At 41.5% G+C, this 25,828-nt stretch overlaps 1 protein-coding gene across 1 annotated transcript in view; it reads right to left on the reverse strand.

The window, feature by feature from the left end:
* Positions 1–2,829: 2,829 nt before the first annotated feature.
* Positions 2,830–25,828, reverse strand: part of RGS5 (regulator of G protein signaling 5) — a 37,545-nt gene continuing 14,546 nt past the window's right edge. The window contains exons 2-5 of the mRNA XM_084763797.1: positions 22,824–22,934; positions 16,092–16,153; positions 7,943–8,109; positions 2,830–6,216 (exon numbers count right to left, since the gene is read on the reverse strand). Coding sequence (XP_084619923.1) covers positions 6,055–6,216; positions 7,943–8,109; positions 16,092–16,153; positions 22,824–22,934 — 502 coding nt within the window. The 3' untranslated portion in view covers positions 2,830–6,054. The remainder of the gene's footprint in view (positions 6,217–7,942; positions 8,110–16,091; positions 16,154–22,823; positions 22,935–25,828) is intronic.

Here is a 25,828-nt window from a genome sequence, read left to right on the forward strand (position 1 = left end):
TGGTGTAACCTTGGAAACCCATTGAAATCCACTCACTGGGCTGACTACACAGAGGAGGTCATCTGGAGACTGACTGCCTTCTCTAAGGTGTATCTCCACACTGCGAACTTCAGTATGTCACTCAGCTCCTCGTTTTGGCACTCCATCTGTATATGGATCTTCTCAACAAAATCTCTAGTCCCCAGATGGCACGAGATCCCCTTATGTCTGTATCTCTAGCTAGTGTAGAGCCTGCTATACAGTCAGGACTCTTTGTATTAATACGGGGTAACTGCAAATAGCTGAGTTTAGGGCCAAGGTTTAAGAGGCAGAAAAGCTTGGAGCTCTGGGCTTTGCTGCTCTAAGACTCAGACTCAACTTGGGATCCTTATGTTTATTCTTCTAGACTGCCATATCCTAAAATACGATCTTCTTTTTCTTTTTCTTTTTCTTTTTTTTCTTCCTGTGACTTGTTCAGGATCCAGAAAATTGAGCTGTTTGTCTTTCGGAGCTTAGGAATGTGTTCCCTACAGCTGGTGATTGATTGTCACTGTTCCACTTACACAAACGTGGTGTCTGGGCGGAGTCAGAACGTAACCGGGAGAAACAGAGTTCCTGGGCTCACAACAGGCACACCGAGTCTGCAGGGTGTACTTCGGAGGAAAACAAGAGCCTGTGTGACACGGCAGCTCTCATGGAAAACTCTCTGTAACTCTTTGGAGCCCTCAGCCCAGCTTCCTTATGCTGGAGTCCTGTAGGTGACGCTCTGTGAGGGTGGGCGATGATGCAGACACTATTGAGTGTTGATTAATAAGATAAAAGGCCCCCTTATACAATCGAAAACTACCGGCTGTTTTGCTGCCTTCCCTTACAGTTAGTCATTCTCCAGGAGTAGACTGGAAAGCTACCAATCCCCAATGCCATTAAGCCTTTTTTTTTTTTGGAGGAAGCAAGAACTGCTCCAAATGAGCGAGACTACCCTTCCTTCCACGCTTACCCCCAGCTGTGAGGCAGAACTCATATCAGAATGAAAAGTCACGCAGTAGTTACCTGCCAGAAAAAGTAATCCAGACAATTCATTTACTTTTCTCCCGTTCCAGTTTCTGCTTAGGAAATTGGCTGGAGATGCACAGAAACAAAGAACGTGACAGATGCCTGACCTACTTATTTAGAAAAGGTTCCCAGTGTCAGAGCCTGGGGAGTGCAGTGCAGACATCTTAAAGGAGACAAAGTAGGGGCTGGGCCCAAAGGAGCCTGTGGTTATTGCTGGTCCCACAGTCTCCCATCTGCTCTGGCCCTAGCCTTTGCTGCTCCTCTATAAATTAGTATTTATTGTTGTGGGTATCAATGTGAGGAACATTGTTTCCTGATGGTAGATCTAGAAGCCATACTAATTTTGATTTCCTTCATTCGTCTGTCTTCTTGGGAAATTAGTAGGAGGCGGTAGCTGCACACTTTTGTGCCTGACTTTTCTGTAAGTTAGAAACAGAAACCTTTGTTTTGCTAACATTCTTCCAAGAGAATTTCCTGACTGTTCTGGAGGGATTTCATCCATCGTGGTTAGATATAGTCTAGGGGGTGGGAGGGAGTTAAGACTGTGTCAGTGGAGAAGGTGACATTTGTTTGCTCAGTTCTCTGAAAATGTCTATGTGCTGATTGGGTGAAGGCAGTGGAGTGAGAGGCCTTGAACAGGAGAGAGAATGGCTTGGCGCGGGCTTTGACAAGTAACATGTGACTTGCCAGCTTCGTTGCTTCTACTCACGGAGTTCTGTCACAGTAAAGTAGCACACGCACCAGCCATTCAGAAAATGTAAGCTTAACAAAACAAAACAAAACAAAAACAAAAAACAAAACTCAGGGAGCTTCTCCTACCTGACTTGGTTTGCTTGATTTTGACACACAGGAGGATTGGGTTTCACTTGGACTGGGGTTCATTTGCTCTGCTTTTCTCAAGTCAAAGCCAACAACCCCCGGGTCTCAAGGGATCCTATGTAGTGACCAGTTAGGAGTCTGACAGGTGACCAGATGTCTAAATTGCTCTGCCATTGCTTCCATAGTGACTCTGACAATGTCATTTGAAGTTTCTGTGGCCTTTGTTAATAATCCTTCTTGTCAGGAACTCTAAGGAACTCATCCAAGATGATTAAAATTAGGGAAAAAATAGATGGTATTGAGATGGCGTGGGGCATTTTATCTACATTAAATAGAGTTAGGTCTTATGGGAACTGGAAAAGACAACTAACTTTAAGTGCTATTTAGGTCTCTCTCCCTTTTCTCTTTCCCAAATTCTCATCTTTGCTTCCCCATGGTAAATCCGATCTTATTTATTCCCTCTCTCTTCCTTTTTTATTTTTCACACAAGCTCTTCCCTTCTACCCAGTTCCAATTCCATTAGCTGTGACCTTAGCACCTCCCCTAAAATGATCTTAGTATAAAATTCAAACTCATGAGATTTGAACTGTTTGCAGTAGCACTGGGATTTGTTCCTTTTCATCAATATGTGGAAAGAAGAGAAGTAATATGTTCATCGAATATCATAGGAACCAAATTATTCTACACTCCCAGATGCTCAACCTGTTTCTAACAGTGACATCAGCTGGGCCAACTGGTGATTGCCACCCCTACCCAAGGAGAAGTGTTCACTAGAAGGTTCCATCCTTTGTATTTTGTGTTTCCTGAGTTTTGTTTAGCTGCGTCTGTTGGGACTAAATCTTGGTGGGGAACTCTTCCACTGATCAAGGTGTCACATGTTGTAAGCACTGTGTGTGTGTGGGGGGGGAGGATGATCTTTTCCTGCCCCCCCAAAAATGTTTCTTGAAAAAATGCTTGGAAGTCAAGAAGAACCCAAGAGACCATTATATAGACATTTATTTAATGTAAAGTGTGATTTCTGCTATAGGCTAATATAGATTTTATTATCAGTAAGAGTGAGTTACCTTCTACATGGGTTATTGCATACAATAATCAGGAAACCAACACCATTGGTTCAGAATTTAAAACTTATGAGAAAAGTGCTGGCACAGGACTTCATAAACCCCTCATTTCCATCCCATTCTTCCCTCAGAAATGGCTTCCCAAGTCGTCAAATTAAAAAACAAAAGCAAAACCGTAGTTCCTGAACACCATGCAGACTTCATGACATAGAACGTTTGGCAAACAGTATCCAGCTTGCTCACCTCCTGTGGCATACGCGAAGCATTTCCCTTGATTGTCTCTATGCTTTTGCCTGCATCTCTTCCTAGCTAAGAATTTGAGTGCTCTTAAACATCTTCATTATTACCTAAATACTGTGAGGCATCCTGTCTCAGAGAAGGAGGAGGGGAGGGGAAGTGAGGGAGGAGGGAAAATGCACATTAAATGAGGGAACTGGTAACTTGAAGAAAGCATATTAAACTGAATATGAGGAAGACGGCTTCATAGCTTCTCTGCTTGATGCATATGATTATTATTAAACAGTGAATGGGGGGAGGGTGAAACTCCAAAGCCTCTGCCTGTGTGTTGTATTCATCATTCTTTGCTTTAACCTTCCACTTAGAGTCCCAGATGTCTCCTCGGTGGGGAGAACTGACCAGATGGCTTACTGAGGCTACAGCAAGCTCTTATGGTTATCAGTTGCTTTCATTAGCCACAGGACTTATCTGAGGGGAAATGTGTTTTAACACCAGAAGTAGCTTTTAAGTTATTGGCCATAAGGCATTGTGCTGAGACTGCTAAATGGATGCTAGATGCATGTAGAAGGGAGACTCGAGGCTGAAGAGCCTATATACCAAGACTTCATATCCCAAACCTGCCTAGAGTTCGCTAGCCCTGAGGTTTGGATGCTTGGATGCTCCAGATGTATCCGCCCCCACCCCCTGCTTTCTGGCACCCACAAGTCTAACAGGAGGAAAAGAAGCCCTCTGTAGTTGCCCTTTTCTGTAGTCAATTTCCTGTAGAATCTTAAGATGAACTTCCTTGTCTTGCCTCACTGTGAGCCCCGAAATGCCTCACTGCAAACCCACAGGATGACGGCAAGATGCAATTTGATTGCCTTAAAGGCTGGGCTGTTCCTCTGTGTTCTCCAGACAGCTAATTTCAGAGGACTGAGTACTTACTTTTTTGCTAGTTCTCCTTTCTGCTTTATTCCCTTTCTCCTTGTGTCCCATTATCTTCCAAATCTGCTAAATTCCCAGGAAGCGAAGGAAATGCTTGCTAGAGGATACAGTTTCAGGAGTGAAAGTCATTTCTCTAAATTAACTGGCCACTTAAGCAATTCTCAAACCATCACTTGTATGATGGCATAGTTTGGCAAATCCCTAGAAGGGAGTGCTCATTGGTTTATCAGTTTATTTGTTAGTGAATACCCAATGGTATTCAGGAAATAATCGAATTCTCCTCATTAAAACGGATTTTTATACGCAGAACGCATCAGCCAATTGAAGTCCATGTCTTTAAATGAGATAAAAGAAAAACTTTTTTTTTTTTGCTGATTTGATTTAAAGATTAATCTGACCTTCAACCCAGAGCTATATCAGACTCAGACAAGAAGCCCAGATTATGGGCCAGTTCCCAGAGGAATCATAGGCTTCCTTTGAGAACAAGAAGCAAATGCTCCTGTCCATTGACCACAATTTAGTCCCAACACTTTCCTACATCCTGGATCCACTTTCCGCCACAGCTGTGCTCTCCTAGACCAGGGAGACTCAAGAAGCCCTGGGCTCACACACTGAGCTTCATACTTTCTCAGGCAATTTACCCGAGGGACACTGGAGAGCAGAGGGAGGAAGGGGAAGGAATGCCAAACAAAGGCTTCAGATTCTTTTCCTGGAAAGGTCATCTCACTTTTTCTAATTTCTCAGATTTAAAAGGATGTGTTTTCTTCTTGTTACCGTAGAAACTACTATTAACATAGATTCCCCCCCCCCCCGCCCCCAATCTCTCCAAAATATTTTTCTGGCCAATTTTAATACAACTGACTTCAACTGACTTCTCCTTTGGAGCTAGAATACTTACTTACCTCCCCTTTACTATTTTAAATGTTAGAAGAATATATAATTTAAAATTATATAGAGATATGTAGAAGTAAGGGTATATAATGTAGCCATCAGACTGCAGAAGCATGTCTCCCTGCATTCCGTTGTTGCCTCACAGCACTGCCCTTGAGGCATCCTCTCCATCCTCCTCTCCTTCCACTGACAAGGCTGGTCAATCACACCGTCTGTAAGCACAGGGAGCTGAGGTCTCCCTAGCAAGGGTCACCTGGGTGAGTGTGTAACAGCAAGTTAACTGTCTGGGCATTTTCAGACGTTTGGATACTTCAACTAATGTGAGCAGAGCGTTTACATTTTAAATTATTAATTTTGTCATTGTTCACGAAACAGCTCAACAAGATTCTTGGGTTTTTAGCATTCCTAATTGTTTGAGAGAGAGAGTCAAAGGCGGACTGTTTCCCTCCTGATTGGGAGGCATAAAGGCCGAATTTAAATGAATTCTGTTCAGATTGATTTTGTAAAGCACAATATATTTGTTGTGTCTCATGTTGAGACTGTCTGGCTAGCACAGAGGTACCGTAGGATGGAGTGGTCAGTGATATTAACAATGGATTTGCTTAAAAACCCAAAGGTGGCTGGCTGCCTTATAAACAGCTTGCTGCTTTTTAACTAACCAAATCCCGAAATCATTAGGAGGATGAGAATTAAAACAATAAACAAGACCAGTCAAATCCCAGTGAAAAGGGACTCTTGCATCTGTTTTTCTTTTCAGCCCAGTTTAAAGAGCAATTTATCACCTATTCTGTTCACAGACAGCTTATGTTAAACAGGATTTTTCTGTGACTTAGACTGAAAGACACTTGGTAGACCTTCATTACAAAGCAGTCAGAAAGAAGAAATGGAAGTGAAGGCCCTAAGACAATAGATTTGCACACCCTAACCAATAAGAGCAAAAGAGTTGGCAACACAGCCTGGGGTTTGCCTTTGTTTGGGTGTCTTGGAGCAAAGCTGCTATGGAAAAATGTGGAGGTGCCTGGGGGATGCTGTGTTGCTACAGAGGATGTAACTCAACTCATGGGGCGACTTTGGAAGCTCAACCAGATTACTACTTGATTAACTCCTTATAAAACTTAGAGCGCACAAAGCGGGGCAGCGAATCCTTCTCCATCAGGGCATGGATTCTTTTCTGGGCCAGGTCGAAGGTTCTCGGGGAGGGTTTCATCAGGTTCTTCATGGTGATGGTTTTAGTGAAGTGGTCGATGTTCACCTGTGGGCCAGGAAACAGGATCACTGAGTCAGCTCAGGCTTCAGGATTTGATGGGGGTACCCAAGGGGCAGAACTGTCGCCAGCAAGATGAAAGATAGGAAAGATGTCATGCAAAGTAAGAAATACCACTGCTGTTTCAGAAGCAATGGGGTAAGACAACTGATAATGAAGCAAACAAGCTACTCAGATTCAGATCCCACAGGCATTAGACACCTACCAGGTGTCCTCTGCTAGTAGCTTATCTGAACTCATGCTATTCATCCTTCAACAACCTAAGAATCTATATCTAGCCTCTATCTATCTATCTATCTATCTATCTATCTACCTATTATCATCGTCTATGATGTATCATCTGTCTATCATCATCATCTATTATCATCTATGTATTATCTATCTATCTATCTATCTATCTATCTATCTATCTATCTATCTATCTATCTACATACATACATACATACCACATTAAGTGGCTCAGGATCCTCTCTACGATAAATTTTTTTTTTTAATCTGGAGAAACAGATTTGAATGCAGGTGAATTGATGCTTGATTTCATGTTTCTATCCCATGAAGTTTCTTGCTTTGTGATGACAGTGACAAAGAGCCATTTGTGGCCAGGGACCCATGACCTTTTGCAGAGCTTTAGAACCATGGTTTCCTGACAACAAATGAGGAATCAGTTGTTTTGATCATATTACAAATGCAGCACAGAGTGGTTAGTCTGTGCCAGGGATTGAACCCAGGACCTTCTGCATGCTAGCAAAGGGCTCTACCACTGAGCTACGTCCCCATAATTCTTAAGACAGTCTTAAGATAGACAGCCAAGGCTATTTTACAACCAAAGGAATAATATATCTCATGTTATGTCTTTAAGATGTATCACATATGCAGAAGAAGAGAGGGGATAGGAATATTTCCCTTTACAAATCATCTGTAATAGATCACTGACTACACAAAAGGCTCGCTCAATCACCTATGTGCTTGACTTGAAACCTTGATGACAATTTAATGTCCACATTGGATTCAAGAGAGCCATGTAGGATTACAGGATCTCATCAGCTGGACAGGTCTGACTGTGGCCATCCTGGATATTTCAACAAGCTTATTAGTTTGGGTTCATTGATAGCAAAGATGCGAGCAGACCAACTTTCAAGACAGATTTCTTGAACGCTGAAAATATCTCGTCTTTGGCAGCCAATGAGTGGCACCTTTTGTACTGTTGTCTTGGATTGTTTTGGTTTTCATGAATGGAAGTCATGCTGCCTCAACAAAGGACAAGCCTCAAATGCTAGAGACAGGGGACTCAGTGGCATCGATTAGTTCCAGCACTCATGTGTGTTTTCACACCCACTGTTTGTTTAATTTAATTCTCAAAACTTTACAAAACAGTTGCAGTCATTCTTAATTTTCAAAGGGAAGAGTATAGACCCCCCACATTTTATTCCATATCTTACATTGGCTTCCTTCCTACTTCATGTTGGTTGCATGGATCGGAAGTGAGGCTCCACTAGCCATTGGTCACACAGTTGTCAGTACAGCATTTAAGTGAGGTACTCGACCCTATCACACTGCCTTTGTATTCAGTAGGTGCTTACTGAGCATTCTAATCACAAGTACAAGGAGCTTTTAGCTCTAAATGTCATGCCTGCATCTCATGAAGCCATGCTTGGGAATGTGCAGATCTGGGTCTTAAATGACTCAACTCAGCCACCTGCCCACCAGTACCAACCTCTTTAGGGGCCTCAGTCTGGATGAATTCTTCATAAATCTGCTTTGCCTTCTCCATCATTTTCACTGGGGACTTGATCTTCTTGTAATCCTCACAGGCAATCCAAAACTCAAGATTCTCCTCGCTGAACTCAGACTTCAGGAAACTTTTGAAGATGGCAAGTCCATCTAGCAAGTAAAAAGTCAGTAGGGGGATTTCATGAATTGATTTGACAAAGTCTATATCTGGCTGAATAGCCCAATCTTACTTCCAGTACATTCTGCCATTGGTGTAAATATCTTATAAATGGAAACTCACTTAATTCTCATTATACACCCAAAGAGCAGGTGCAGTAAGTGACTTATTTTGTAAATAAGGTCCCAGAAGTCTAGGGACTGCTTAGCAAGTCCCTACAGAGCCAAGACTTAAAACCAGGTTATCTGATTCTGCAGTCTCACACATTTGTCTGTTATCCTAAACCACTTTTCAAGAGATGTGTGATTCTGTTTCTTGGAACAGGAAAATGTCCACTAGGAGCTGTCTATTCTCTCCTGCACTTGAGTTGAGAGGAAACCATAAGGCTAGAACAGAGATGCTTGAGACAGTACGATGATGCCGTCCCATGCACGGACTTTGAGTTCATCCTCATCTGTCCTTAACCCTTCATTCAGATGGAGGCAGGCTGGGACAGAACCAGAGACAACAGAGAACATCTCTGCACGTCATAGACTCTGACACTGGACAAGGTGCTTTACCTCACTGTCTTCTACACAAGTGAACACAGTGTACATTCAGGTGGCAAATGCTTATGACCGACACTGAGGGTTCTCATCAATACTGAAGACATTCAGGACATATATCAATCTGAAAAACACTTCCTTTTAGTAGTGAAAATTGAGTTTAAAAGCCTAGTGCATGTTACATAAGAAAGCACTCTATCACAGAGCTATAGTCCTAGCCCCAAGAACATATTTAAAAACTGGTTTATCAAAATAAGTAATATTTATAATGACTGTCAGAAACTATTATCTTTTTTCTTCTTTTCACAGGTGAATTTTGAGTAAATATTATATGACACTATGGTAAATAAAATAAGCTTGGTTCCCTAGCAAAGTTTAGAGATTCCCAAGGGAAGTAGAAAGAAAACAAACAAACAAACAAAACTGAAGAGACACGTTGCACATCTGTACAATGAAGAGAAACCTGGGAAGAGCAGCAATGGGGTCACAGCAGGAATCTAACCTCAGTTCAGGCTGAAGGAAGGTGAAATAGTAGTAGTCAGGCTGATGCCTGAACAAAGGGACCTGATGAAGTTGCCACATACAGGTGGTTATTATGCATACCAGTTAATTTTACATCCATGTTTGAATATACAGACTGCAATATAACAACCGTGAGTCTGTATACAGATGTAGTTGCTTATTGTGTCCATACATAGTTCCTGGGTCTTATCCTCTTTTATTTCCTCCCCAGTCTTCTGGTACCTTCCAAGTGGTAGATGGAGAGAGTTCACTAAGAGGATTTAACAAGGTATTGGAGATTAAAAAAAGATAAAAAACAAAAACCTAAGTTTATACTATTTTACTAAGCATCTCTTAGTAAAGCAAGTGCACATGTGCACGTGTATATACACACTATACATAACACTGTCCCAACCAAAATCCTAACAACTGTATCTGTTAGAAGAGAGTCATACTACTACAGAGGAAAATGGAAGTTTCTAAGGAAGGAGGAAACAATTCTAGTTCCCACAGGCTCTGTCAAAGTCACAGCCTCAGCAGCATGGCCTGGTGTGCCATGGCCTGGTGTGCCATTTGCCTCTGATGACAGAAGACAGAAATGAGTGACATCAACTTCAGGTGCAAGCTTCCCCTTACTTGCCTCCACCAGGACATGTCCACAATCCATCATTTCTGTTTACATTCACATTCTATATTCTTTTTCTTTTTAGCCCAATTTCAATACATATCTCTTTTCCCCAAACACTTGTTGATCTCTTGTCGGTAGACTGTAAATTTTCATTTATTGGTCATTGATTATTACATGAATTACACAAAATATATGTGACAATAAAGCTAGAGATACAGGGCTATTTTTAAAATGTGTGTGTGTGTGTGTGTGTGTGTGTGTGTGTAGTATATGTATGTGCATGTGTATATGTGTGTGTGTCCGTTATCATGTGTGTGTATACATGTTGTTCTTGGATCTGGATGCACATGTATATGCACACATGTGGAGGCCCACGGTTACTGTCTGGAATCTCCATTGTTCTTCTGCCTTCTTCTTCTTTAAGATAGGAACCCTCAATCACACTCAGAGCTTGTTGATAAGGCTAATCTCACCGGCCAGCTTCTCAGGGATCCGCTGTCTCTGCCTTCTGAGGTTAGAATTACAAGTGGCTCATCACTCCCACTTGGTAGCTATGTGGATTCTGGAGATTCAAATTCTTGTCCTTTTACTTATATTATGAGGCAGCACTTAATCCCTGAGCTGTCTTCCTAATAAGTGTTTATTCCTCCCATGCTGCCCATGTTGTTCCCGGCAGCCATACTCCATTCTGAAGAAAAAGAATGGCCAGGTGGGAAATTAACTGGGATTAGGTTCAGTATTGATTCCAGGACCCAAGCAAGGCACTTTGCAATTTGGTCCTTCCTCTGCACTTCTGGGACACTTTCATCGATCAATACTACAAACATCTGGGAACAAGGGTAGGCTTGAACATCCGTTTTCTCTAGGAACCTGGCTGGCTAGTTGAATTACTTAAAAACCGTTTGATAAAATCAGGCGTGTTTCTTCCTCCTATCCCCACTGCAGTTTCTACTGTATCACTAGTTGTAATTTAATGATAATTGGTCAGCATACATGTTAAAAGAAAAAAGACCCAATTTTATCCTTGGCATGGATAAATGTTTCATTGTTTTTTAAACAAATGTGTAATATCCTCTCTACTGAAATGGAAAACTCTCAAGTCACTTTTTAGCTACCAGGAAATAATGTCTTAAAAGCGTGTGTGTGTGTGTGTGTGTGTGTGTGTGTGTGTGTGTGTGTGTATGTGTGTGTGTGTGTGTGTGTGTGTGTGTGTGTGTGTGTGTGTATGTGTGTGTGTGTGTGTGTGTGTGTGTGTGTGTTTGTGTGTGTGTGTATGTGTGAGATCTGGTTATACGTAACCAGATCTCAGACTGCAGAGGAGAAAGGAATTCCATAGAATATACCTGTGGCAAACTCGCCCCTCAACAACTCTACAGTCCCACAGCCCCAATCAGACACTCTGAGTCACCTTTTCCACTTCTTTGTAAAATTTTGAGATAAAGATCAGTCCTCCCAAACACTGTCGTTTCAGATTTGAGGACTCCTTAGTGACCTTAACAGCAAGAAATAAATTTGTGAACCAGCTTTCCAGTCCAGACACCCACATTCTGAATACCGGTTTTATTGCTCTGGTGATGATAGGCATAAGATTATTGTGTAATTCAAATGCTGATTTCTGCACATCCCCCCATATCTAGTTTCAATCATTTTTCTGAAAATCTCCTGTTCAATATTGTGTAGCCACTGCTCCCCAATTGTCCCCTAAGATGCCATTAAAGCAGCCTACAGCCAATCGCTGAGCAGGGGAGAGACTAGGGCTGGACTTCCTGCCAGCGAGGGGAGGAGGAGTTAAAGGAGGAAGTAAGGGATGAAGCCACAGGAGAGGTCCAGGTGACACTAGGAGAGCAGCTGAAGCAGAAAAAGCTACAAAGTGCAAGTACATCTCAGATATATGCTGGGAGGGGAACAAGAATAAAGTAAGACCTGCTCAGTTATTGTGTTGTGAAGCTTATTATTACACAAATATAAAAGTCTTGAGTATTTGTGTGATAACTGGATTAAGAGAGAAACTGAAAAACAAACAAAACTATATATATATATATATATATATATATATATATATATATATATATTAACATTAACAGGTGAATTTCACAATACTATTTCAAGGCTTTTTGCCAATGTATGCAACGTAAACCAAAACACATAAAATAGTTTTGTGCTGTACTGTTCTGGGGAGTACAGCACATTTAAAGCTACCTTTTCTTCACCTGGCTTCCGAGCACTGTCTAAGAATTCCCTTAGTAGTGGCCTGCACAGTCACTTCTAGTCAACTTTGTACTCCTTAGACTCTGGTTTTCTATTGGTCCTTTCATCAGAGGCTTTTTCTGTTGAATTCTCATCACCCATGTGTGTGTGTTTTTTTTTTTAATCAAAAATTGAAAATACTTCAGGCCAAATATCTCTATTCTACATGGGCACACATCTTTTTTTTTTCTCCACTACTTTTACCTGGGGAACCACAGAAATTTAGCACACAACCCCAAGAAAGCATTATGGGGCTTGTATGAGCCAGCATGGAGCCTCCAAATGGCTCTCAGCACACCCAGGCATTACCCACTCACCACCCAGGGCTCTGAAGATGTCCATCTAGTGACTAGCCATAGCATTGTGCGACTGTGGTACCCATACATCATATGGCGCTTATACATTGTAATCTCAGAGCTGGGCCTAATGATTGATTGCAAGCTTTGACATTAAGCAAATCAGAATAATGAGCTTATATGTGCATGTTGAGGTGAGGAAACCACATGTAAAACCACTTTGAGGATAAAAGGAGCATTAAACAGATCCAAGAATCCAGGTCAGATTGTATTGAAATGAGATTAGTACAAATGCTTCAGTGGAGGTAGGATGGGGAAGGAGATGGAAATGGCATTAGCAAATTTATAAGAACCATGATATAACTTATTGGATCAGAGCTTGGGCTTTAGAGTCAAGATTGCTGAGTGCTGAATTCTGGACCATCTTATTATAAAATAACACAGACACGACATTTGTCCTTTTGGAGCCTCTACCACTATATATGTTAAATGAAGGTAATACATGACAGTGCTGTGGTAAGGACCAAATAGTTCACACAGGGCTTTCATATGGGGCCAAGCATAGTTTTCACGAAGTTCAGTACTCACTGGCTTTCTTCATCATTATTTATAACAAATTAAAAATTACTATTTGTCACTATTACAAGCCCAACACAAATGTTAATTCACCTTGATATTATCTTTACCCAACTGTCACTTATTCATTCTTGAGGATTTTTGTTAATGAAAGGAAGACATTATTTGCCCCCATTGGGACTATCTGCTAGTTCTGCCACTTTTTTCCATGAGATTTTTAACTATATGAATTTTCCTTATCTTCATTTCACCCTTCCTATCTCTCTCCTCAGGTATATGCACTTAATACTTAATACTGGATCTCAACGAACTGTGAAATCAGCATATTTCTTCAATGCACAGGACCAAAGAAGATGAACTCTTTTTTTCGAGACAGGGCTTCTCTGTGTAGCCTTGGCTGTCCTGGAACTCTTTCTGAAGACCAGGCTGGCCTCGAACTCAAAGATATGCCTATCTCTGCCTCCTGAGTGCTGGGATTAAAGCTGTGCACCATCCACACGTGGCAGAACTTTAATGCCCCAATTTCATTACTGTTGTTATGTTTTATGTCATAGGCAAACTACCTAGCTCTCTGAATAATGGATTCTTTTTCTGAAAACTAGAGATGGTTGTTGGGCCTAAGCCTCAAGATTATTGTAATCATTAAATAGAGCAATATATTCAAATCACTTAGAATAATGTATAACATATATGAATAAAGAGGGTCTCTTTTATATTCCTCATTTTATTATCATTCTCATAAGTGAAATTCATGGCTGTGCATCAGTGAGATGTTGAGAATGTGGGCCACTACATAGATGGAAGAAAACCAGAAAGCAACGAAAGAGAAGCCAAAGCAGACTGTGAAGACGGGACCCAAAGGACAAGCCTGAAGTCAGTTGCTTCGTGCCTCAAGGGACAGTCTGGCCCATGGTCATGTACGAGGAAATGCTTTGACCTTTTGCAACTCTTGGGAAAAGAGAACCCAAATAAAAACTGTGCTTCCACAGACTGGGCTTTGTCCCTGGTTGCTCTTAAAAATGCTCATGTGGGAAAACCAATGTCCCTGAAGATGCTAGGATGCAGTTATGTAAGCTCCCACATGCGAGCTATTTTTGTTTTTTTTAAAAGATCAACATAATTGTTATGTGCCTTATAGACCTAGCAAATGAAAACAGATGGCTCCTGTTTTAGAATTGAAGGCAAAGCCTGTAATGAATTTGATGTATTTTAAGAACAAAGTCAAAGATCTCCAAATGATTAAAAATCATTTAAGGCCAGTGAGATGGCTCAGTTGGTAAAGGCATTTGCTGTGCAATCCTCATGCCCTGAGTTTGGCTCCGTAACACCCAGTGAATAAAGAGAACCAACTCTTGAAAGTTGCCCTCTGATCTCCACATACATGTGAATGTTCATACACACACACACACACACACACACACACACAGTCATGCATGCATACACACATGCGCATGCACATACACATGCATTACTAATACAAAACTTAAAAATGAATTTGAGTAAGTAGATACCTGACATTGAGAAAAAAATTGAACAGTAGCTTGTATAGGGTTTATTTTTACTTAAGAAAATTTTGATTTACTGACTTCTTTGGTAACCGTATCAACTCTGAGAGGCTACATTAACACAAAGAATTCCAAATGTTCCTTCTGAATCAGCAAAAATGCTACCCCTACCCCACTAAGTATGTTTTGTTACTGGGGATGGGGGAAGTTACTGTTGTTTTGTTTGATGGACCCAGAACTCACCATATGGCCCAAGCTGGCCTTAAACTCTTGGCAATTCATTTGTCTCAGCCTCTTAAGCTCTTGAATTACAAGTACGAGCTACCGTGCTCAACTTTAAATGGCTTAAATTTCTCAAGTCAAAACATGCAAAATGGGATCATCATGTTTGGAGTAGTGTGCTTTTTAATGTATCTGTCTTTCTTACTTGTCTTTCATCAATCACATCTAATATAAGTTATTTCTAATTAGAGATGACTAGTTTCAGCAGATTCAAAATAGAATACCTTATAAGAGATATTGAATAACCATAGCTTGATTTACATTTATCCATGATCCATGGCTGATATGCAGGTAACGGGTGACATTGCTTCTCCAGGCTGATGATGTTTAACTGTCTGGGCATACAAGTCTTGCCTACATTTCCACCTTGGAAATGACTGGGGATACAAAGAGCAGAGGCATAGAAAGATATAGGATATAAAAGATATCTTTTATAAAAAGATATGAAGAGAGACATAAGGAAGAAAGTATCATAGAATCAGAGAGGAGAGACAGTGATAGAAATATAATAATGAAGAGACAGGCAGACAGTAATAACAGACCAATGGCTTTGGAACTTTAGAGTGCCAGGTTCCTTGTAAATGGCCAAGGAACACTAGGCATTTGGCATTTGAGTTAGCATTTCAAGAAAGAAAACTTCAGCAGATAAAGATCTGAGAGCAAGGTATGTCCATCAAAGAGTTTACATGGAGAAACCCCACATAAACAGAGACGGGTTCAATGTTTCTGAAGACCAGTCACGTGGCTAAATACAGTAAGTCTTGAACACTGGAAATTTGAACTTGGTACTGTAAGCCTTTGTCTCAGCTTGAAAAGAGTGTGCATCTTTGTTGTATCTCAAAAACGTAGGCTAACAAAGAGAAAACAGGGTGTGGAGAGGGTCGGCCAAGGGGTGGAGATAACCATCCATCATGCCCCAAAGAGCAGCTGATAGCAGCTTGAGCTAAGATGTCTGTGGCTTTGTTCAGAGACATTTTCAACACTAGATCTAGTCCTTCTCTATCTCTAAGGCGAAATAGGCGAGGTGGTCCATCTGGCTCAAGTACGAGGACATGAAGAAGCATACAAGAACCAGGGAGGGTGATGCCCATTTGCAATCCCAGCAACTGAGAGGTGGAGGCAGGAAGTTCAGGAGTTCCAGGTCACCCTCGGGTACACTGTGAGTGTGAGGGCCAGCCTGGACTGCGTGACACCCTGTCTCAACCAGCAAGGTATGTCATGTGGCTTAGATAAGCAAACAAGGGCAGAGCCTCAAACGGCTGTCCTCGCCTTCTCCCACGGTGACTTTCCCTTCTAGCCAAGTGCTAAATTCCATCCCCAGGCTTCCCGTCCCTTGTGGAGCAGGGTCTGAGCAGAACAAAGGTGCTTTGTCTGTCCCTAGCCACATGAACTTACAGTTGCTCTGGAGAAGCTTGTCCAGGGACTGGCGCCACTGCAGGGCCTCATCCAGCGAGGGCCTAAAGCAAGGACAGAGAAGGGTGACAGTATAAGAAGGAAGTTAACCACATGCGTGACAATGACGACTCTGGTTTTCTTAGGTGAAAATGACACAACCGGTGATTGGCCTTTGGGATATGGACAGGTGGCTTCGTTTCTCACAGTTTGGTCTTATTAGCTGGTTTGGTGATATCTGCTGTACAGTCTTACTGCTTTCTGAACAATCTGACTAGGCAGGTTTGGGGAAGGGCGGGGAATAAAGTCTGTCCGTCCTGAGGCTATGTCTAATAGTCTTTTATAGTCCCTAAGAGTAAGTCCAAAGGTTATCATTATTTCAAATATAGGTTAATGAAATCCAACTGTCCCTGCACAGAGGGTAAACTAATATTCTGTGTTGCACCACGCCACACATTAGTCACCAACTTAATCAGCCAAATGATATTTGGTTCTACATCCCAATGCCAAAGTCATCTCACTAAGGCTAATAGAAGGCAGCCAGCTTCATTTTTTCCTGTATTGGAAGTAGGATAGAAAAATAAAATAAAATCTACATTTATTTATTTACTTATTTCCTTCCCAGTTAAGATGGAGTGGAGATTTATTTATTTCTTTTTCTCAGAAGAAAAGCAGGTGGTGTTTCCTGAGTCTGAATGTTGAACATAAATGTTGGAGACGTTAATTCCAAAGAAGGTTAACAGCTAAGAGGGAAGTGATGGTGAAGAAGAAGAAGATGATGATGATGATGATGATGATATGACTGACTACTCTTACTTTAACATTTGCATCCACTGAAACTCCACAGCTGTATTTCGTCATAACTACCAAAGCTCCTCTCACATCAGAATGCACAAAGGTGAGCTGTTGTAGTCTGAGGGAAAACGGCTGATTTGATCTTCCTGGGTTCATGGTGCTTAGACCCTCGAATCAGCACATCTGGTCTTTACCATCTAATTGAGGCAGACTAGCAAGACACTTTTGAGATGAAGATGCTGAAGTGTTTCTGCCAAGGTCTCAGGTTGTTTAGTAATTCTTCCGGACAACTCAGGAATATTCTTGTTTCTCGTTTTTATGAAATAATATCATTGAGCATTTAAATCATTAACATTAACTGACGCTTCTGAGACAATTTTCAATCTATATTTAATTTGGCAGGCACATGCATCCTCATTTTATCTCTGTAAGGAATCCAGGATGGTCTTTCAGCTCAAGTGTTGTGACCACCCTCTAACCTTGCTTTATAGGGCATGTGTCAATAAGTCCTGATTTTATTTTTCAAATTTATGTTTTCTCTCTTTGAAAGCCAAACTTAACAACAACTACAAGGCAAATAAGTCTTGTGAAATAAACTGATATGGGTTCTGTCTTCCTCACTGGACACATAAATATCCGATCAAAAACATAAGAGTTTCTTACAAATGTATTTCTAACAAGTGGACTACCTTCTCTCTTCCCTTTTCACCTGGCTAGTATAGAGAAACAGAGAGAAGAGAAATGGCATGAACATGGCTTACAAGGATGAACCTATATCTTTTTCATCCATTTCATTGATAAAAATAAAATGACATTTTCATATTCATATGGCCAATAACTCATTGGCTACTCTATGTTGCTTCATGTTTACAGTGGATTCAGTGCTTTACACATAGCCAACCACCACCAAACTCAGGTGTTCTCAAATTCAAGAGCATATTACACATGTTACCATATTACACAATGGAACAAGAGAAACTAACTCAGAGTAAAGGGCAGGCCTGCCTCACTCCCTGAGCCTTCTGATGTTATAAATATCCTCACGAAATGAAATAGCTTTTCCTGCCCTTGTTTTTCTGGTGAGCATAAAGGCACACGGAAAGAAACAATGCCACGAGCAAGTATCCCTGACTTAAACATGCTACCTGATGTAATTTGCCCCAAATGGTCATGTTATAAAGCCAAGTAATGGTCACTATCAGCAGCACATCACGAACAAGATTAAATTCCTGAAAGGGACATGTGCCAGGCCTGCCTGGGGGTGGAATTAGTCCAAATTGATTTAAGGGCTTAGTTGAGCAGCACGCATTGCCCCCTACCCCCACAGCCTGTAGCCCAGTGTTCTGATTACCAATCTAGGAGGCAATAGGTTCATCCTGTCCTGGTTCTCAGAATTTGCCAGCCCTCATTAAGTGAGACTTCTTTGGAAACAAGATGGATCTAAGTGGCCAATGAACATCCCGGTTGGCAAGGTCACTGCTGACCACAGAGGGCGAGCACAGAGTCTCCTCTGTGTGTGTGGGTGTGAGGGCTGAGAAGGAAGGTAACATGGATGAAAGAGAAGATAAACATTTATAGGACTGGTTAGTTTTATAATGCCCAGCGTAAATGCCACCTGACTCAGGAAGTGACCACATGGGTTTGGAAACAAGAGCTTTCCCCTCTGTTAACAGATCTTTCAGATGGCGGTAGTGTACGCAACCCCTGCAGACACTGTGTGCGTTTTTCCTAGAGAATTTTCCATTCTTCCCTATGCCCACAGCATCCATCTGAAGTACTAAGCGAGGTTGGTTGCAAAGACCAAAGATATACGTTCACTTTTTGACCTGCATACGGACATCAAAACATGCCAAGATGTTCCTTCACGTCTGTAACCTATCTTGAGTTTCCATTTCACTGTTGGCAACTGGATAAGGACTCAATCCATGTTTATGGACTTGAGGGGTCATGAGAAAAATGTGTAGCACATCTTTTAGAGAGGCGGCAAATTGAAAGGCAAACAAAGTCTGGCTCACTTTATCCAGAGTTAGCTTTGTTGAAAGCCACAGAGAAAGCCACAGATGAGTCAATACTTAGATTTGACAACAGACCCATGAGCCATTGCTCTGCCTGATGGGCAACACTTGCCAATGTTATCTGTAGCTTTGGGGGAAATTCTAAGTTGGCTGAGCACCGATGGCTGTATTTTATAGGTTTAGTTTCCCTTTGGCTTTGGTTTGATTGGTAATCTGCATAGTGTCTAGTATATACTTAACCTTGATCGTGTTTTCCCATGTTCATGCCTTTGACAAGGAAAACACATCTTGGGTTTGTTGGTGTCATTTATGAGAAGGAGTTTCCCTTATTCTTCCTTCCTGTCCTACAGAGCACAAACAGGCTCAAGCATGCCCATATACTGAGTCTGACCCCACGGCTAATGGCACTCTTGATAGATGAGTAGATTATAAACTTTTGAAATGCCACTCCTTTGTGTCCATAAGATTGTACATACTTCCTTTCAAGGTTCAGTCTGCAGTTAGCTAGATGCAGGAACATGCAAAATAACTTGCTTTGACTATTTGTCATCAGCCAGGGTTCGGGCTAGCTATGTGTGGAGGTCATTTTGGGGTTTTAGAGTGGTAGACACAGTAAGATCAACACATTCAGTTAAAAATTGATAACAGCTTTCATCTGGTTGTTTACATTTTCAGAACAGTCTCCACAGTAGAGTGGAGAGTTGGATATTACTTTCTCACATACTCTGGTGCCTCAACTTTGACCATGTCCCCTGGAGGGGGAGACCTGGTGGCACTCAGAGGAAGGACAGCAGGTTACCAAGAAGAGACTTGATACCCTATGAGCATATACAGGGGGAGGTAATCCCCCTCAGGAACAGTCATAGGGGAGGTGAATAAGGGGAAAGAAGGAGGGAGGGAGGGAAGAATGGGAGGATACAAGGGATGGGATAACCATTGAGATGTAACAAGAATAAATTAATAAAGGAGAAAATTTTTTTTTACTGAGGAAAAAAAAGAAAAAAATTGATAACAGATGTCAAGGAGGGACATTTAAAGTAAAATTTTTTTAAAAACCTGATTGAAAGAGTATCTGCCCTTGACATTTTCTGTGTATTGCAAGCCATGTTATTATTACAAACTCAATGTATACAGCTTACAATTTTGGTTATTATTCATTCTGAAGACCTACAGCAGAGACTTTGTGAATGCAGAGGTGGACAGGAGAGGGAGAGGGAGAACACAGGACCATGAGTTAAAGAAGAGAGTTCCGATGAAGAGGAAACAATGACAAAACAGGCCCTCTCTACAGATAGCATGGACACCCAGCCTTACAAACTACCTTCATCAAGGATGTAAGACTTGCAGAGGAGATGAAAGTCTGCAAGCAAGCCAATGACAGGAAAGAGTAAGGTATAGGAGCCAAAAGGATCAGGAAGAGAGTTTTTTTCCAGTACACAATAATAATACTTGTTTTCTCCTAATGGGAGAAACCACTGGGCCAATTCTTGAGTACCAAAATGATAAGAGAAGTTGGGATTTGGTATAAAAATACAGACAGATTATTTTCCATTTTGTTCCAGGGGCTCAATTTTTTTGAAATCAGATGAGAAGTTAAAATATATTAAAAAATAGAAAGTACTTCTTCAAAGCAACTGCCCAAAGAAGATGAGAGAAGCTAAAAATACATACCTTCAATCAAGAGGTCTATTTTCTCCGCAGAAAATACGGGTTTAAAAAAACACAGAGAAATGTGTAAGTTAAGAAATGAGTTTGGCTGAGCTCATGCAGAGCAAGGTCATTCTCTGAAGGCCAAATGCACAGAAATCCACCCAAAGTGAAACGGTTGAATAAAGCATGGGTGTTAGCAAGGAGCACTTCTTCAGTTTTACTGTTGAAAACAGGCTGCATACAAGCATCCCCTGGAGATGGGGTGGGCTGTTGTCTTTCCCAGAAACAAATAATGTTCTGGGGAGAAGAAAGGGAGGGAATGAAAGACAAGAAGAGTCAGTAAGCCAGTAAATTTCAGCACCAGGCTTTCTCCAACCATTTCTCTCTTGACTCCCTGAGAGACTTGTAGTTCAAGTGTCCCTGTGGCACTTTGGAGCAGACAGTCAAGGCAGGAAATAGAGTGCTACATTTGAAATGTTAATCCCAACAGATCAATAATTACTACATTGCTTGCTTCAAAACAGACCTTTTGACCTGCTGGCTATGCACTGTGGTTCTTGCTCTCTACCAGGACAGGCACCCTGCTGATTCACAGTGAATTAGCTTCTCCTTTTTTAAATGTAGAAAATTCAATTATGCCTCACTTCCGGTTTGTGGACACTTTGAAGTAATAAAAGGAGGAAAATGGAAATACCCACTTAGGATGATGAAAAACGACTTTAAAACAGAATAACCCAATTCTGTATCTCCCAGCCAATCAACTATATTAAGCTGAAGGTCATTTGGACAAAGGATAGGTTGGCCAATTTATACAAATACTAAATTAAAAAAGAGAAATGGAAGTTAAAAGAGACTCCGGTACTTGCCCCACACGTCTGTGATCCTGAAGCTTTTAGGGAGCAGAATGAAGGAGTCCCTATCTCTTTGCCTTTTCAGCTTCCCTTCTTCATTTCTCTGCTACCTCTGCTCTAAAGAGAGGATTGAGTGCATCTGTCTAGACAGTAAGGGTCTAGGGAGCTAATGGAAGACGATGGACAGTGATGACGGTGTAGACGGTGTTACTGAGTTAAAGTAGGTGGACTCACGGGCACAGCCTCTGGACTGGACTCTTGGGAGTCATACTTCCCTGCTTTGCTCGTGCTAGTGGGTGGGAGCGGGGATGATGTACCCAGTGGATGTTGAGAGATGGAGGACCACTGGGAATATGTTTTTCTTATGACCTGGGAAAACAATGCTTGGGGGTGCATTAGGTGGAAACAGCAAGGCAAGCCTTCACGCCTCCCGGAAGTAGCGGTTCTTGTCTTCCGTGGACCTTGAAGAGAATCTAGTATATTTATGAAGAAACTATTGCCCTGGGAGACTCCACCCAGCAGGGGATCAGGACAGATCCTGAGACTCAAAGCCGGACTCGTGGTTAAGGGCTGCGAGTTGTACGCAAGGCTGGCAGATCTGGACCCGGGGGGGGGGGGGGCCTGCACAAACTGATGCAACAACTAAGGACATTGCAAGCAGAGGACTTAGACCCCTGTTCGGATGTAGCAGATGAACAATTCATTCTCCACATCGAGAAGTGGGGAGGAGCTGGGGCCTGCCTCTGACATGAACTCTGGTGCCTATGCAAATTGAACACTGCCCCTTGGTGGAGAGGCCCTGTGGGTCAGATGGGGGGGGGGGAGGGGACCACAGGTCAGAGGTCTAGGGAAGAATAGAGTGGAAGAGGGGGAGTGGGTGGGAACAGGAAGATAAGAGCGAGAGGATTACAATCGAGATGTAATGTAAATAAATTATAATACAAATATACATTAAAAGAAGAAGAAACTATTGAGTCCTAAGTTATCTATCTGCCTATTCATCAGAACGAACTTGCTCACATTTATCTCCCAAGGACAAGACCTTGGCTACTATTTTATGGCGAGTGTGCAGGGCTCATAATTAATTGGATCAGGGTTACTTGACCCAAGCCAATTAATTATCAGATGTTTTGACCTTACAGTGAATAACTGAGTGGCTGGTGCCATTTTTATAAAGTACACCTCATCTTTCCAAAGACGAGGCAAGACTTCATTTCTCCTAATTCTGTAGCAACAATAGAACGTTCTGATCTAGGCATGGAAGTGTTAAGATATATACTATTTTTGGACCAACTCTCTGAGGACTCAAATGGTCTTCAGTGACTAACGGAAGGGGGTAGCTCCGCAGATGAATGTCAGGGCTACACACTTGAAGAGCAGCCATCGTCTGGAGGAAAGGGGCGGAATCCATATTCATGACTCACTTGTAGGTCTTGGCAGGCTTCTCCGGCTTCTCGTTATACGGAATGACAAGGTCACCGGCAGCGTCTGGCTTCTGAAGGAGAATTCCCAACTTCAACTTGATCTCCTTGGCCCTGAAGGGATAAACGTCAGGAGACAAGAGTGACACATGAGCACACGAATTGAAAACTGTGATATCTTTCTGCATCAGTAGAAGGAAAAATGCAGAGAACCTCATCTGCTTCCTTCATTGTCGTTGCAACAGAAAGAACATGAAAGTAGAAAACAGCCCACTCATGGCCAACCATTAGTGTTTAAAAGACACCAATTAATTTGCATTATCTCTTTCTGAATCTTATTTTCTATTTACATATGACGTGTTCCTGTTTTGCAGGGGCAAAAGCCGAATGACTGGAAGTTTAAATATCTTAATACAGCCTGGAATGCCTCCAGAATTCCCAAGTGTAATTCCCAACTCAGTCTCCTGAGGGCCCTGGCTCTGGTCGTCAACTAGATACATTACATTTGAACAATTTTTGTTTTATTTATTTATTTATTTATTTATTTATTTACTGCCAGATCTCTGTCTTTTTTCTATAAAATGACAGAGTAAAGTTAGATGTCTTTGAAAGCCATTTCCAACCATAAAATCAAGCTGTTTTTGTTTCGTTGTTCTAAATCTTTGCTCACTGTCCCCCTGTAGCTGGTACAGTCTCCTGCTTGCATCAACCTTCCTAGAGGAGACTGATTTCCATTAGATGGACCAGAGAGTTAATAGTCCTTGAACGGCACCATTTTAGTGAGCAGATGTGGCCATAATTCTGGATAGTCTTCCATCAGATCATAGGATGGTTTTCATTCAGTTTTAAAATCCATATTTGAAGCAAATCTTCATGATTCTATACTTTAAATAGACTATGGAAATTGTATATCTATCTATCTATCTATCTATCATCTATTCATCTACCTTCTATCTAATTGTGTGTATATGTACTATTTATATCATAGGAGTACACCAGGATTACAGATGTGAGCCACAGCATTAAGCTTATTGTGTTTTCTAGATATTGAACTCAGGTTATTAGGATTATGTTGAAAATACATTTAACTGATGAGCCATCTTACCAGCCCTAAAATCCTAATCTTAAATACTAATTCACAGGACCAATTGCATACTGGGAAACCCCAGACTGTTCTTCCTATGTCACTGTGGCACTCCACATGCACTTTTAAGATAGGGTTTTTCATATTGCGTTATGGCTATTGATTTGTGCCTGTTTTCTAGGCTGTATAGAAGTGCCCTTTAAAGGTAGAAGTTGAGTCTTAAATCCTTTTAAGCTTTGTGCCTGGCACAGTTGCTTGGCAACCTAGCAAATATTCAATAGTATTTGTCAACGTGAGCTAAAATTATCTTGATTTTTTTTCTTACCAATCTGTTAACATTTGTCTCCAAGTCAGTGCCAATCATAAGCAAAGCCTTAAAGCACCATGATGTGTTCACATTGTAATCAGACAGGCTTTTAATATTGCAAACATACTCTCTTAATTTATGCATAGAGACAGCAAAGAGGTGACATGCATGGCCAAGAGTAACAATTAAGCATCATAGAGTCACAGCTAAGAAAGCCCAGTCTTGTAACTTACGAAACCCACAAATATCCAAGTACTATATTGAATGTCCAGAAATACCTAACTCTGTGCTATCTCTCCATTTGCATTTCTTTTTGCTTTTGTCGTTTCTCTAGAAATTCTCTGTGAGTGAGGCCAGCTCCAGAGCCCTGTAACATCAAGTAGGGCTCAGCTGAAGAGAGTGTTGTGGTAGCAGTTGGAAATTGTGCTGATGAGGGTGGAGGAGAGGAAGATTTATATAACACACTGAGTAAGATACATCGCCCTTGATTCCAGGCTCTGCAAGTTACTCAAATCATCTGATGTTAACTTTTGCTGGCTTGGAAGTTGGGAATAATGAAATGGTTAAGTTCTCAGACTTTTGTGAAATTAAATGTGCTAACATGTGTGAATCACTGAGCACAGCATTTGTAATACGATTCTGCTTCTGCCAAGTTAGCTTTAACTGCATAATCATTGTTTTTTGACCAGGTTTAGCCCATGTTTCCCACCGATAAGCACCGAATGAAAGGGTTTATGTGTGTGTGCGTGTGCGTGTGCGTGTGTGTGTGTGTGTGTGTGTATAATCATGGATGCTTCCTCGAATATTCTAACTCTAGAAGTAAGACTATGATTGGTACATTATTTGGAATAAAAAGATACATTATTGGGAGTTGATTGGTAAATGTATGCAGCACTTGTGACTGCCCTCTGCTGGCCAATTTGTAGCACTACAGTCAGAGATACAAGGTCTATCTTCTCTCAGGCACACTACACCAGGATGAAAAGAGTCATCTGCCTCTTGGCCTCCATATGCCTCGCCACGTACTCTTCCTCTTGTTTGCCTTGGAAACAGTGTGCTCTGGGAAGCACTGTTACCGAGGCTTTGCTCCTGGCTTAGTATATAGGCTCAAGAAGAGGACGTTGAAATGTCAGCAGTAAGGGCAACTGGCCCGATTATTCATTTGTGACCACACAGAAAAGGATGAGCAAGTATTACTGCATTTATGCTCGTCAAGCAGTGATTGTTTAAAGTATGTAAATGTTAATGTTCCAGCCACTCTGAATACCTGGCTTCTCCACAAAACAAACAAACAAACAAACAAACAAACAAAACCAAGAAGTTGCTACACTGCTCTCTCAAGAGTTCCTGGAAAACAGCTTCACTCTCCAAAAACAGCTTCACTCTCCATTGCTTTCTTCCTTGTCAGAGCCTCACACAGCGTGGGAATAGCGCAAACCAACGGGAAAACCAAATAAGCTCAAACTTGCCGAATTCGTTTCCCGTTTAACAATAAACTCAAACGTATCTGACCTTAATTTAATTTCAAAATCATTATTATCTGGAGAGAAAAAAACTTTCTAATTTGTTTATCATGCCAGCTAGCTTTCTTTGCCTGCACATAGGCATTTTTCCTTA

The sequence above is a fragment of the Acomys minous genome, assembly GCF_964271855.1.
Source record: "Acomys minous genome assembly, chromosome: 1".
Taxonomy (NCBI): domain Eukaryota; kingdom Metazoa; phylum Chordata; class Mammalia; order Rodentia; family Muridae; genus Acomys; species Acomys minous.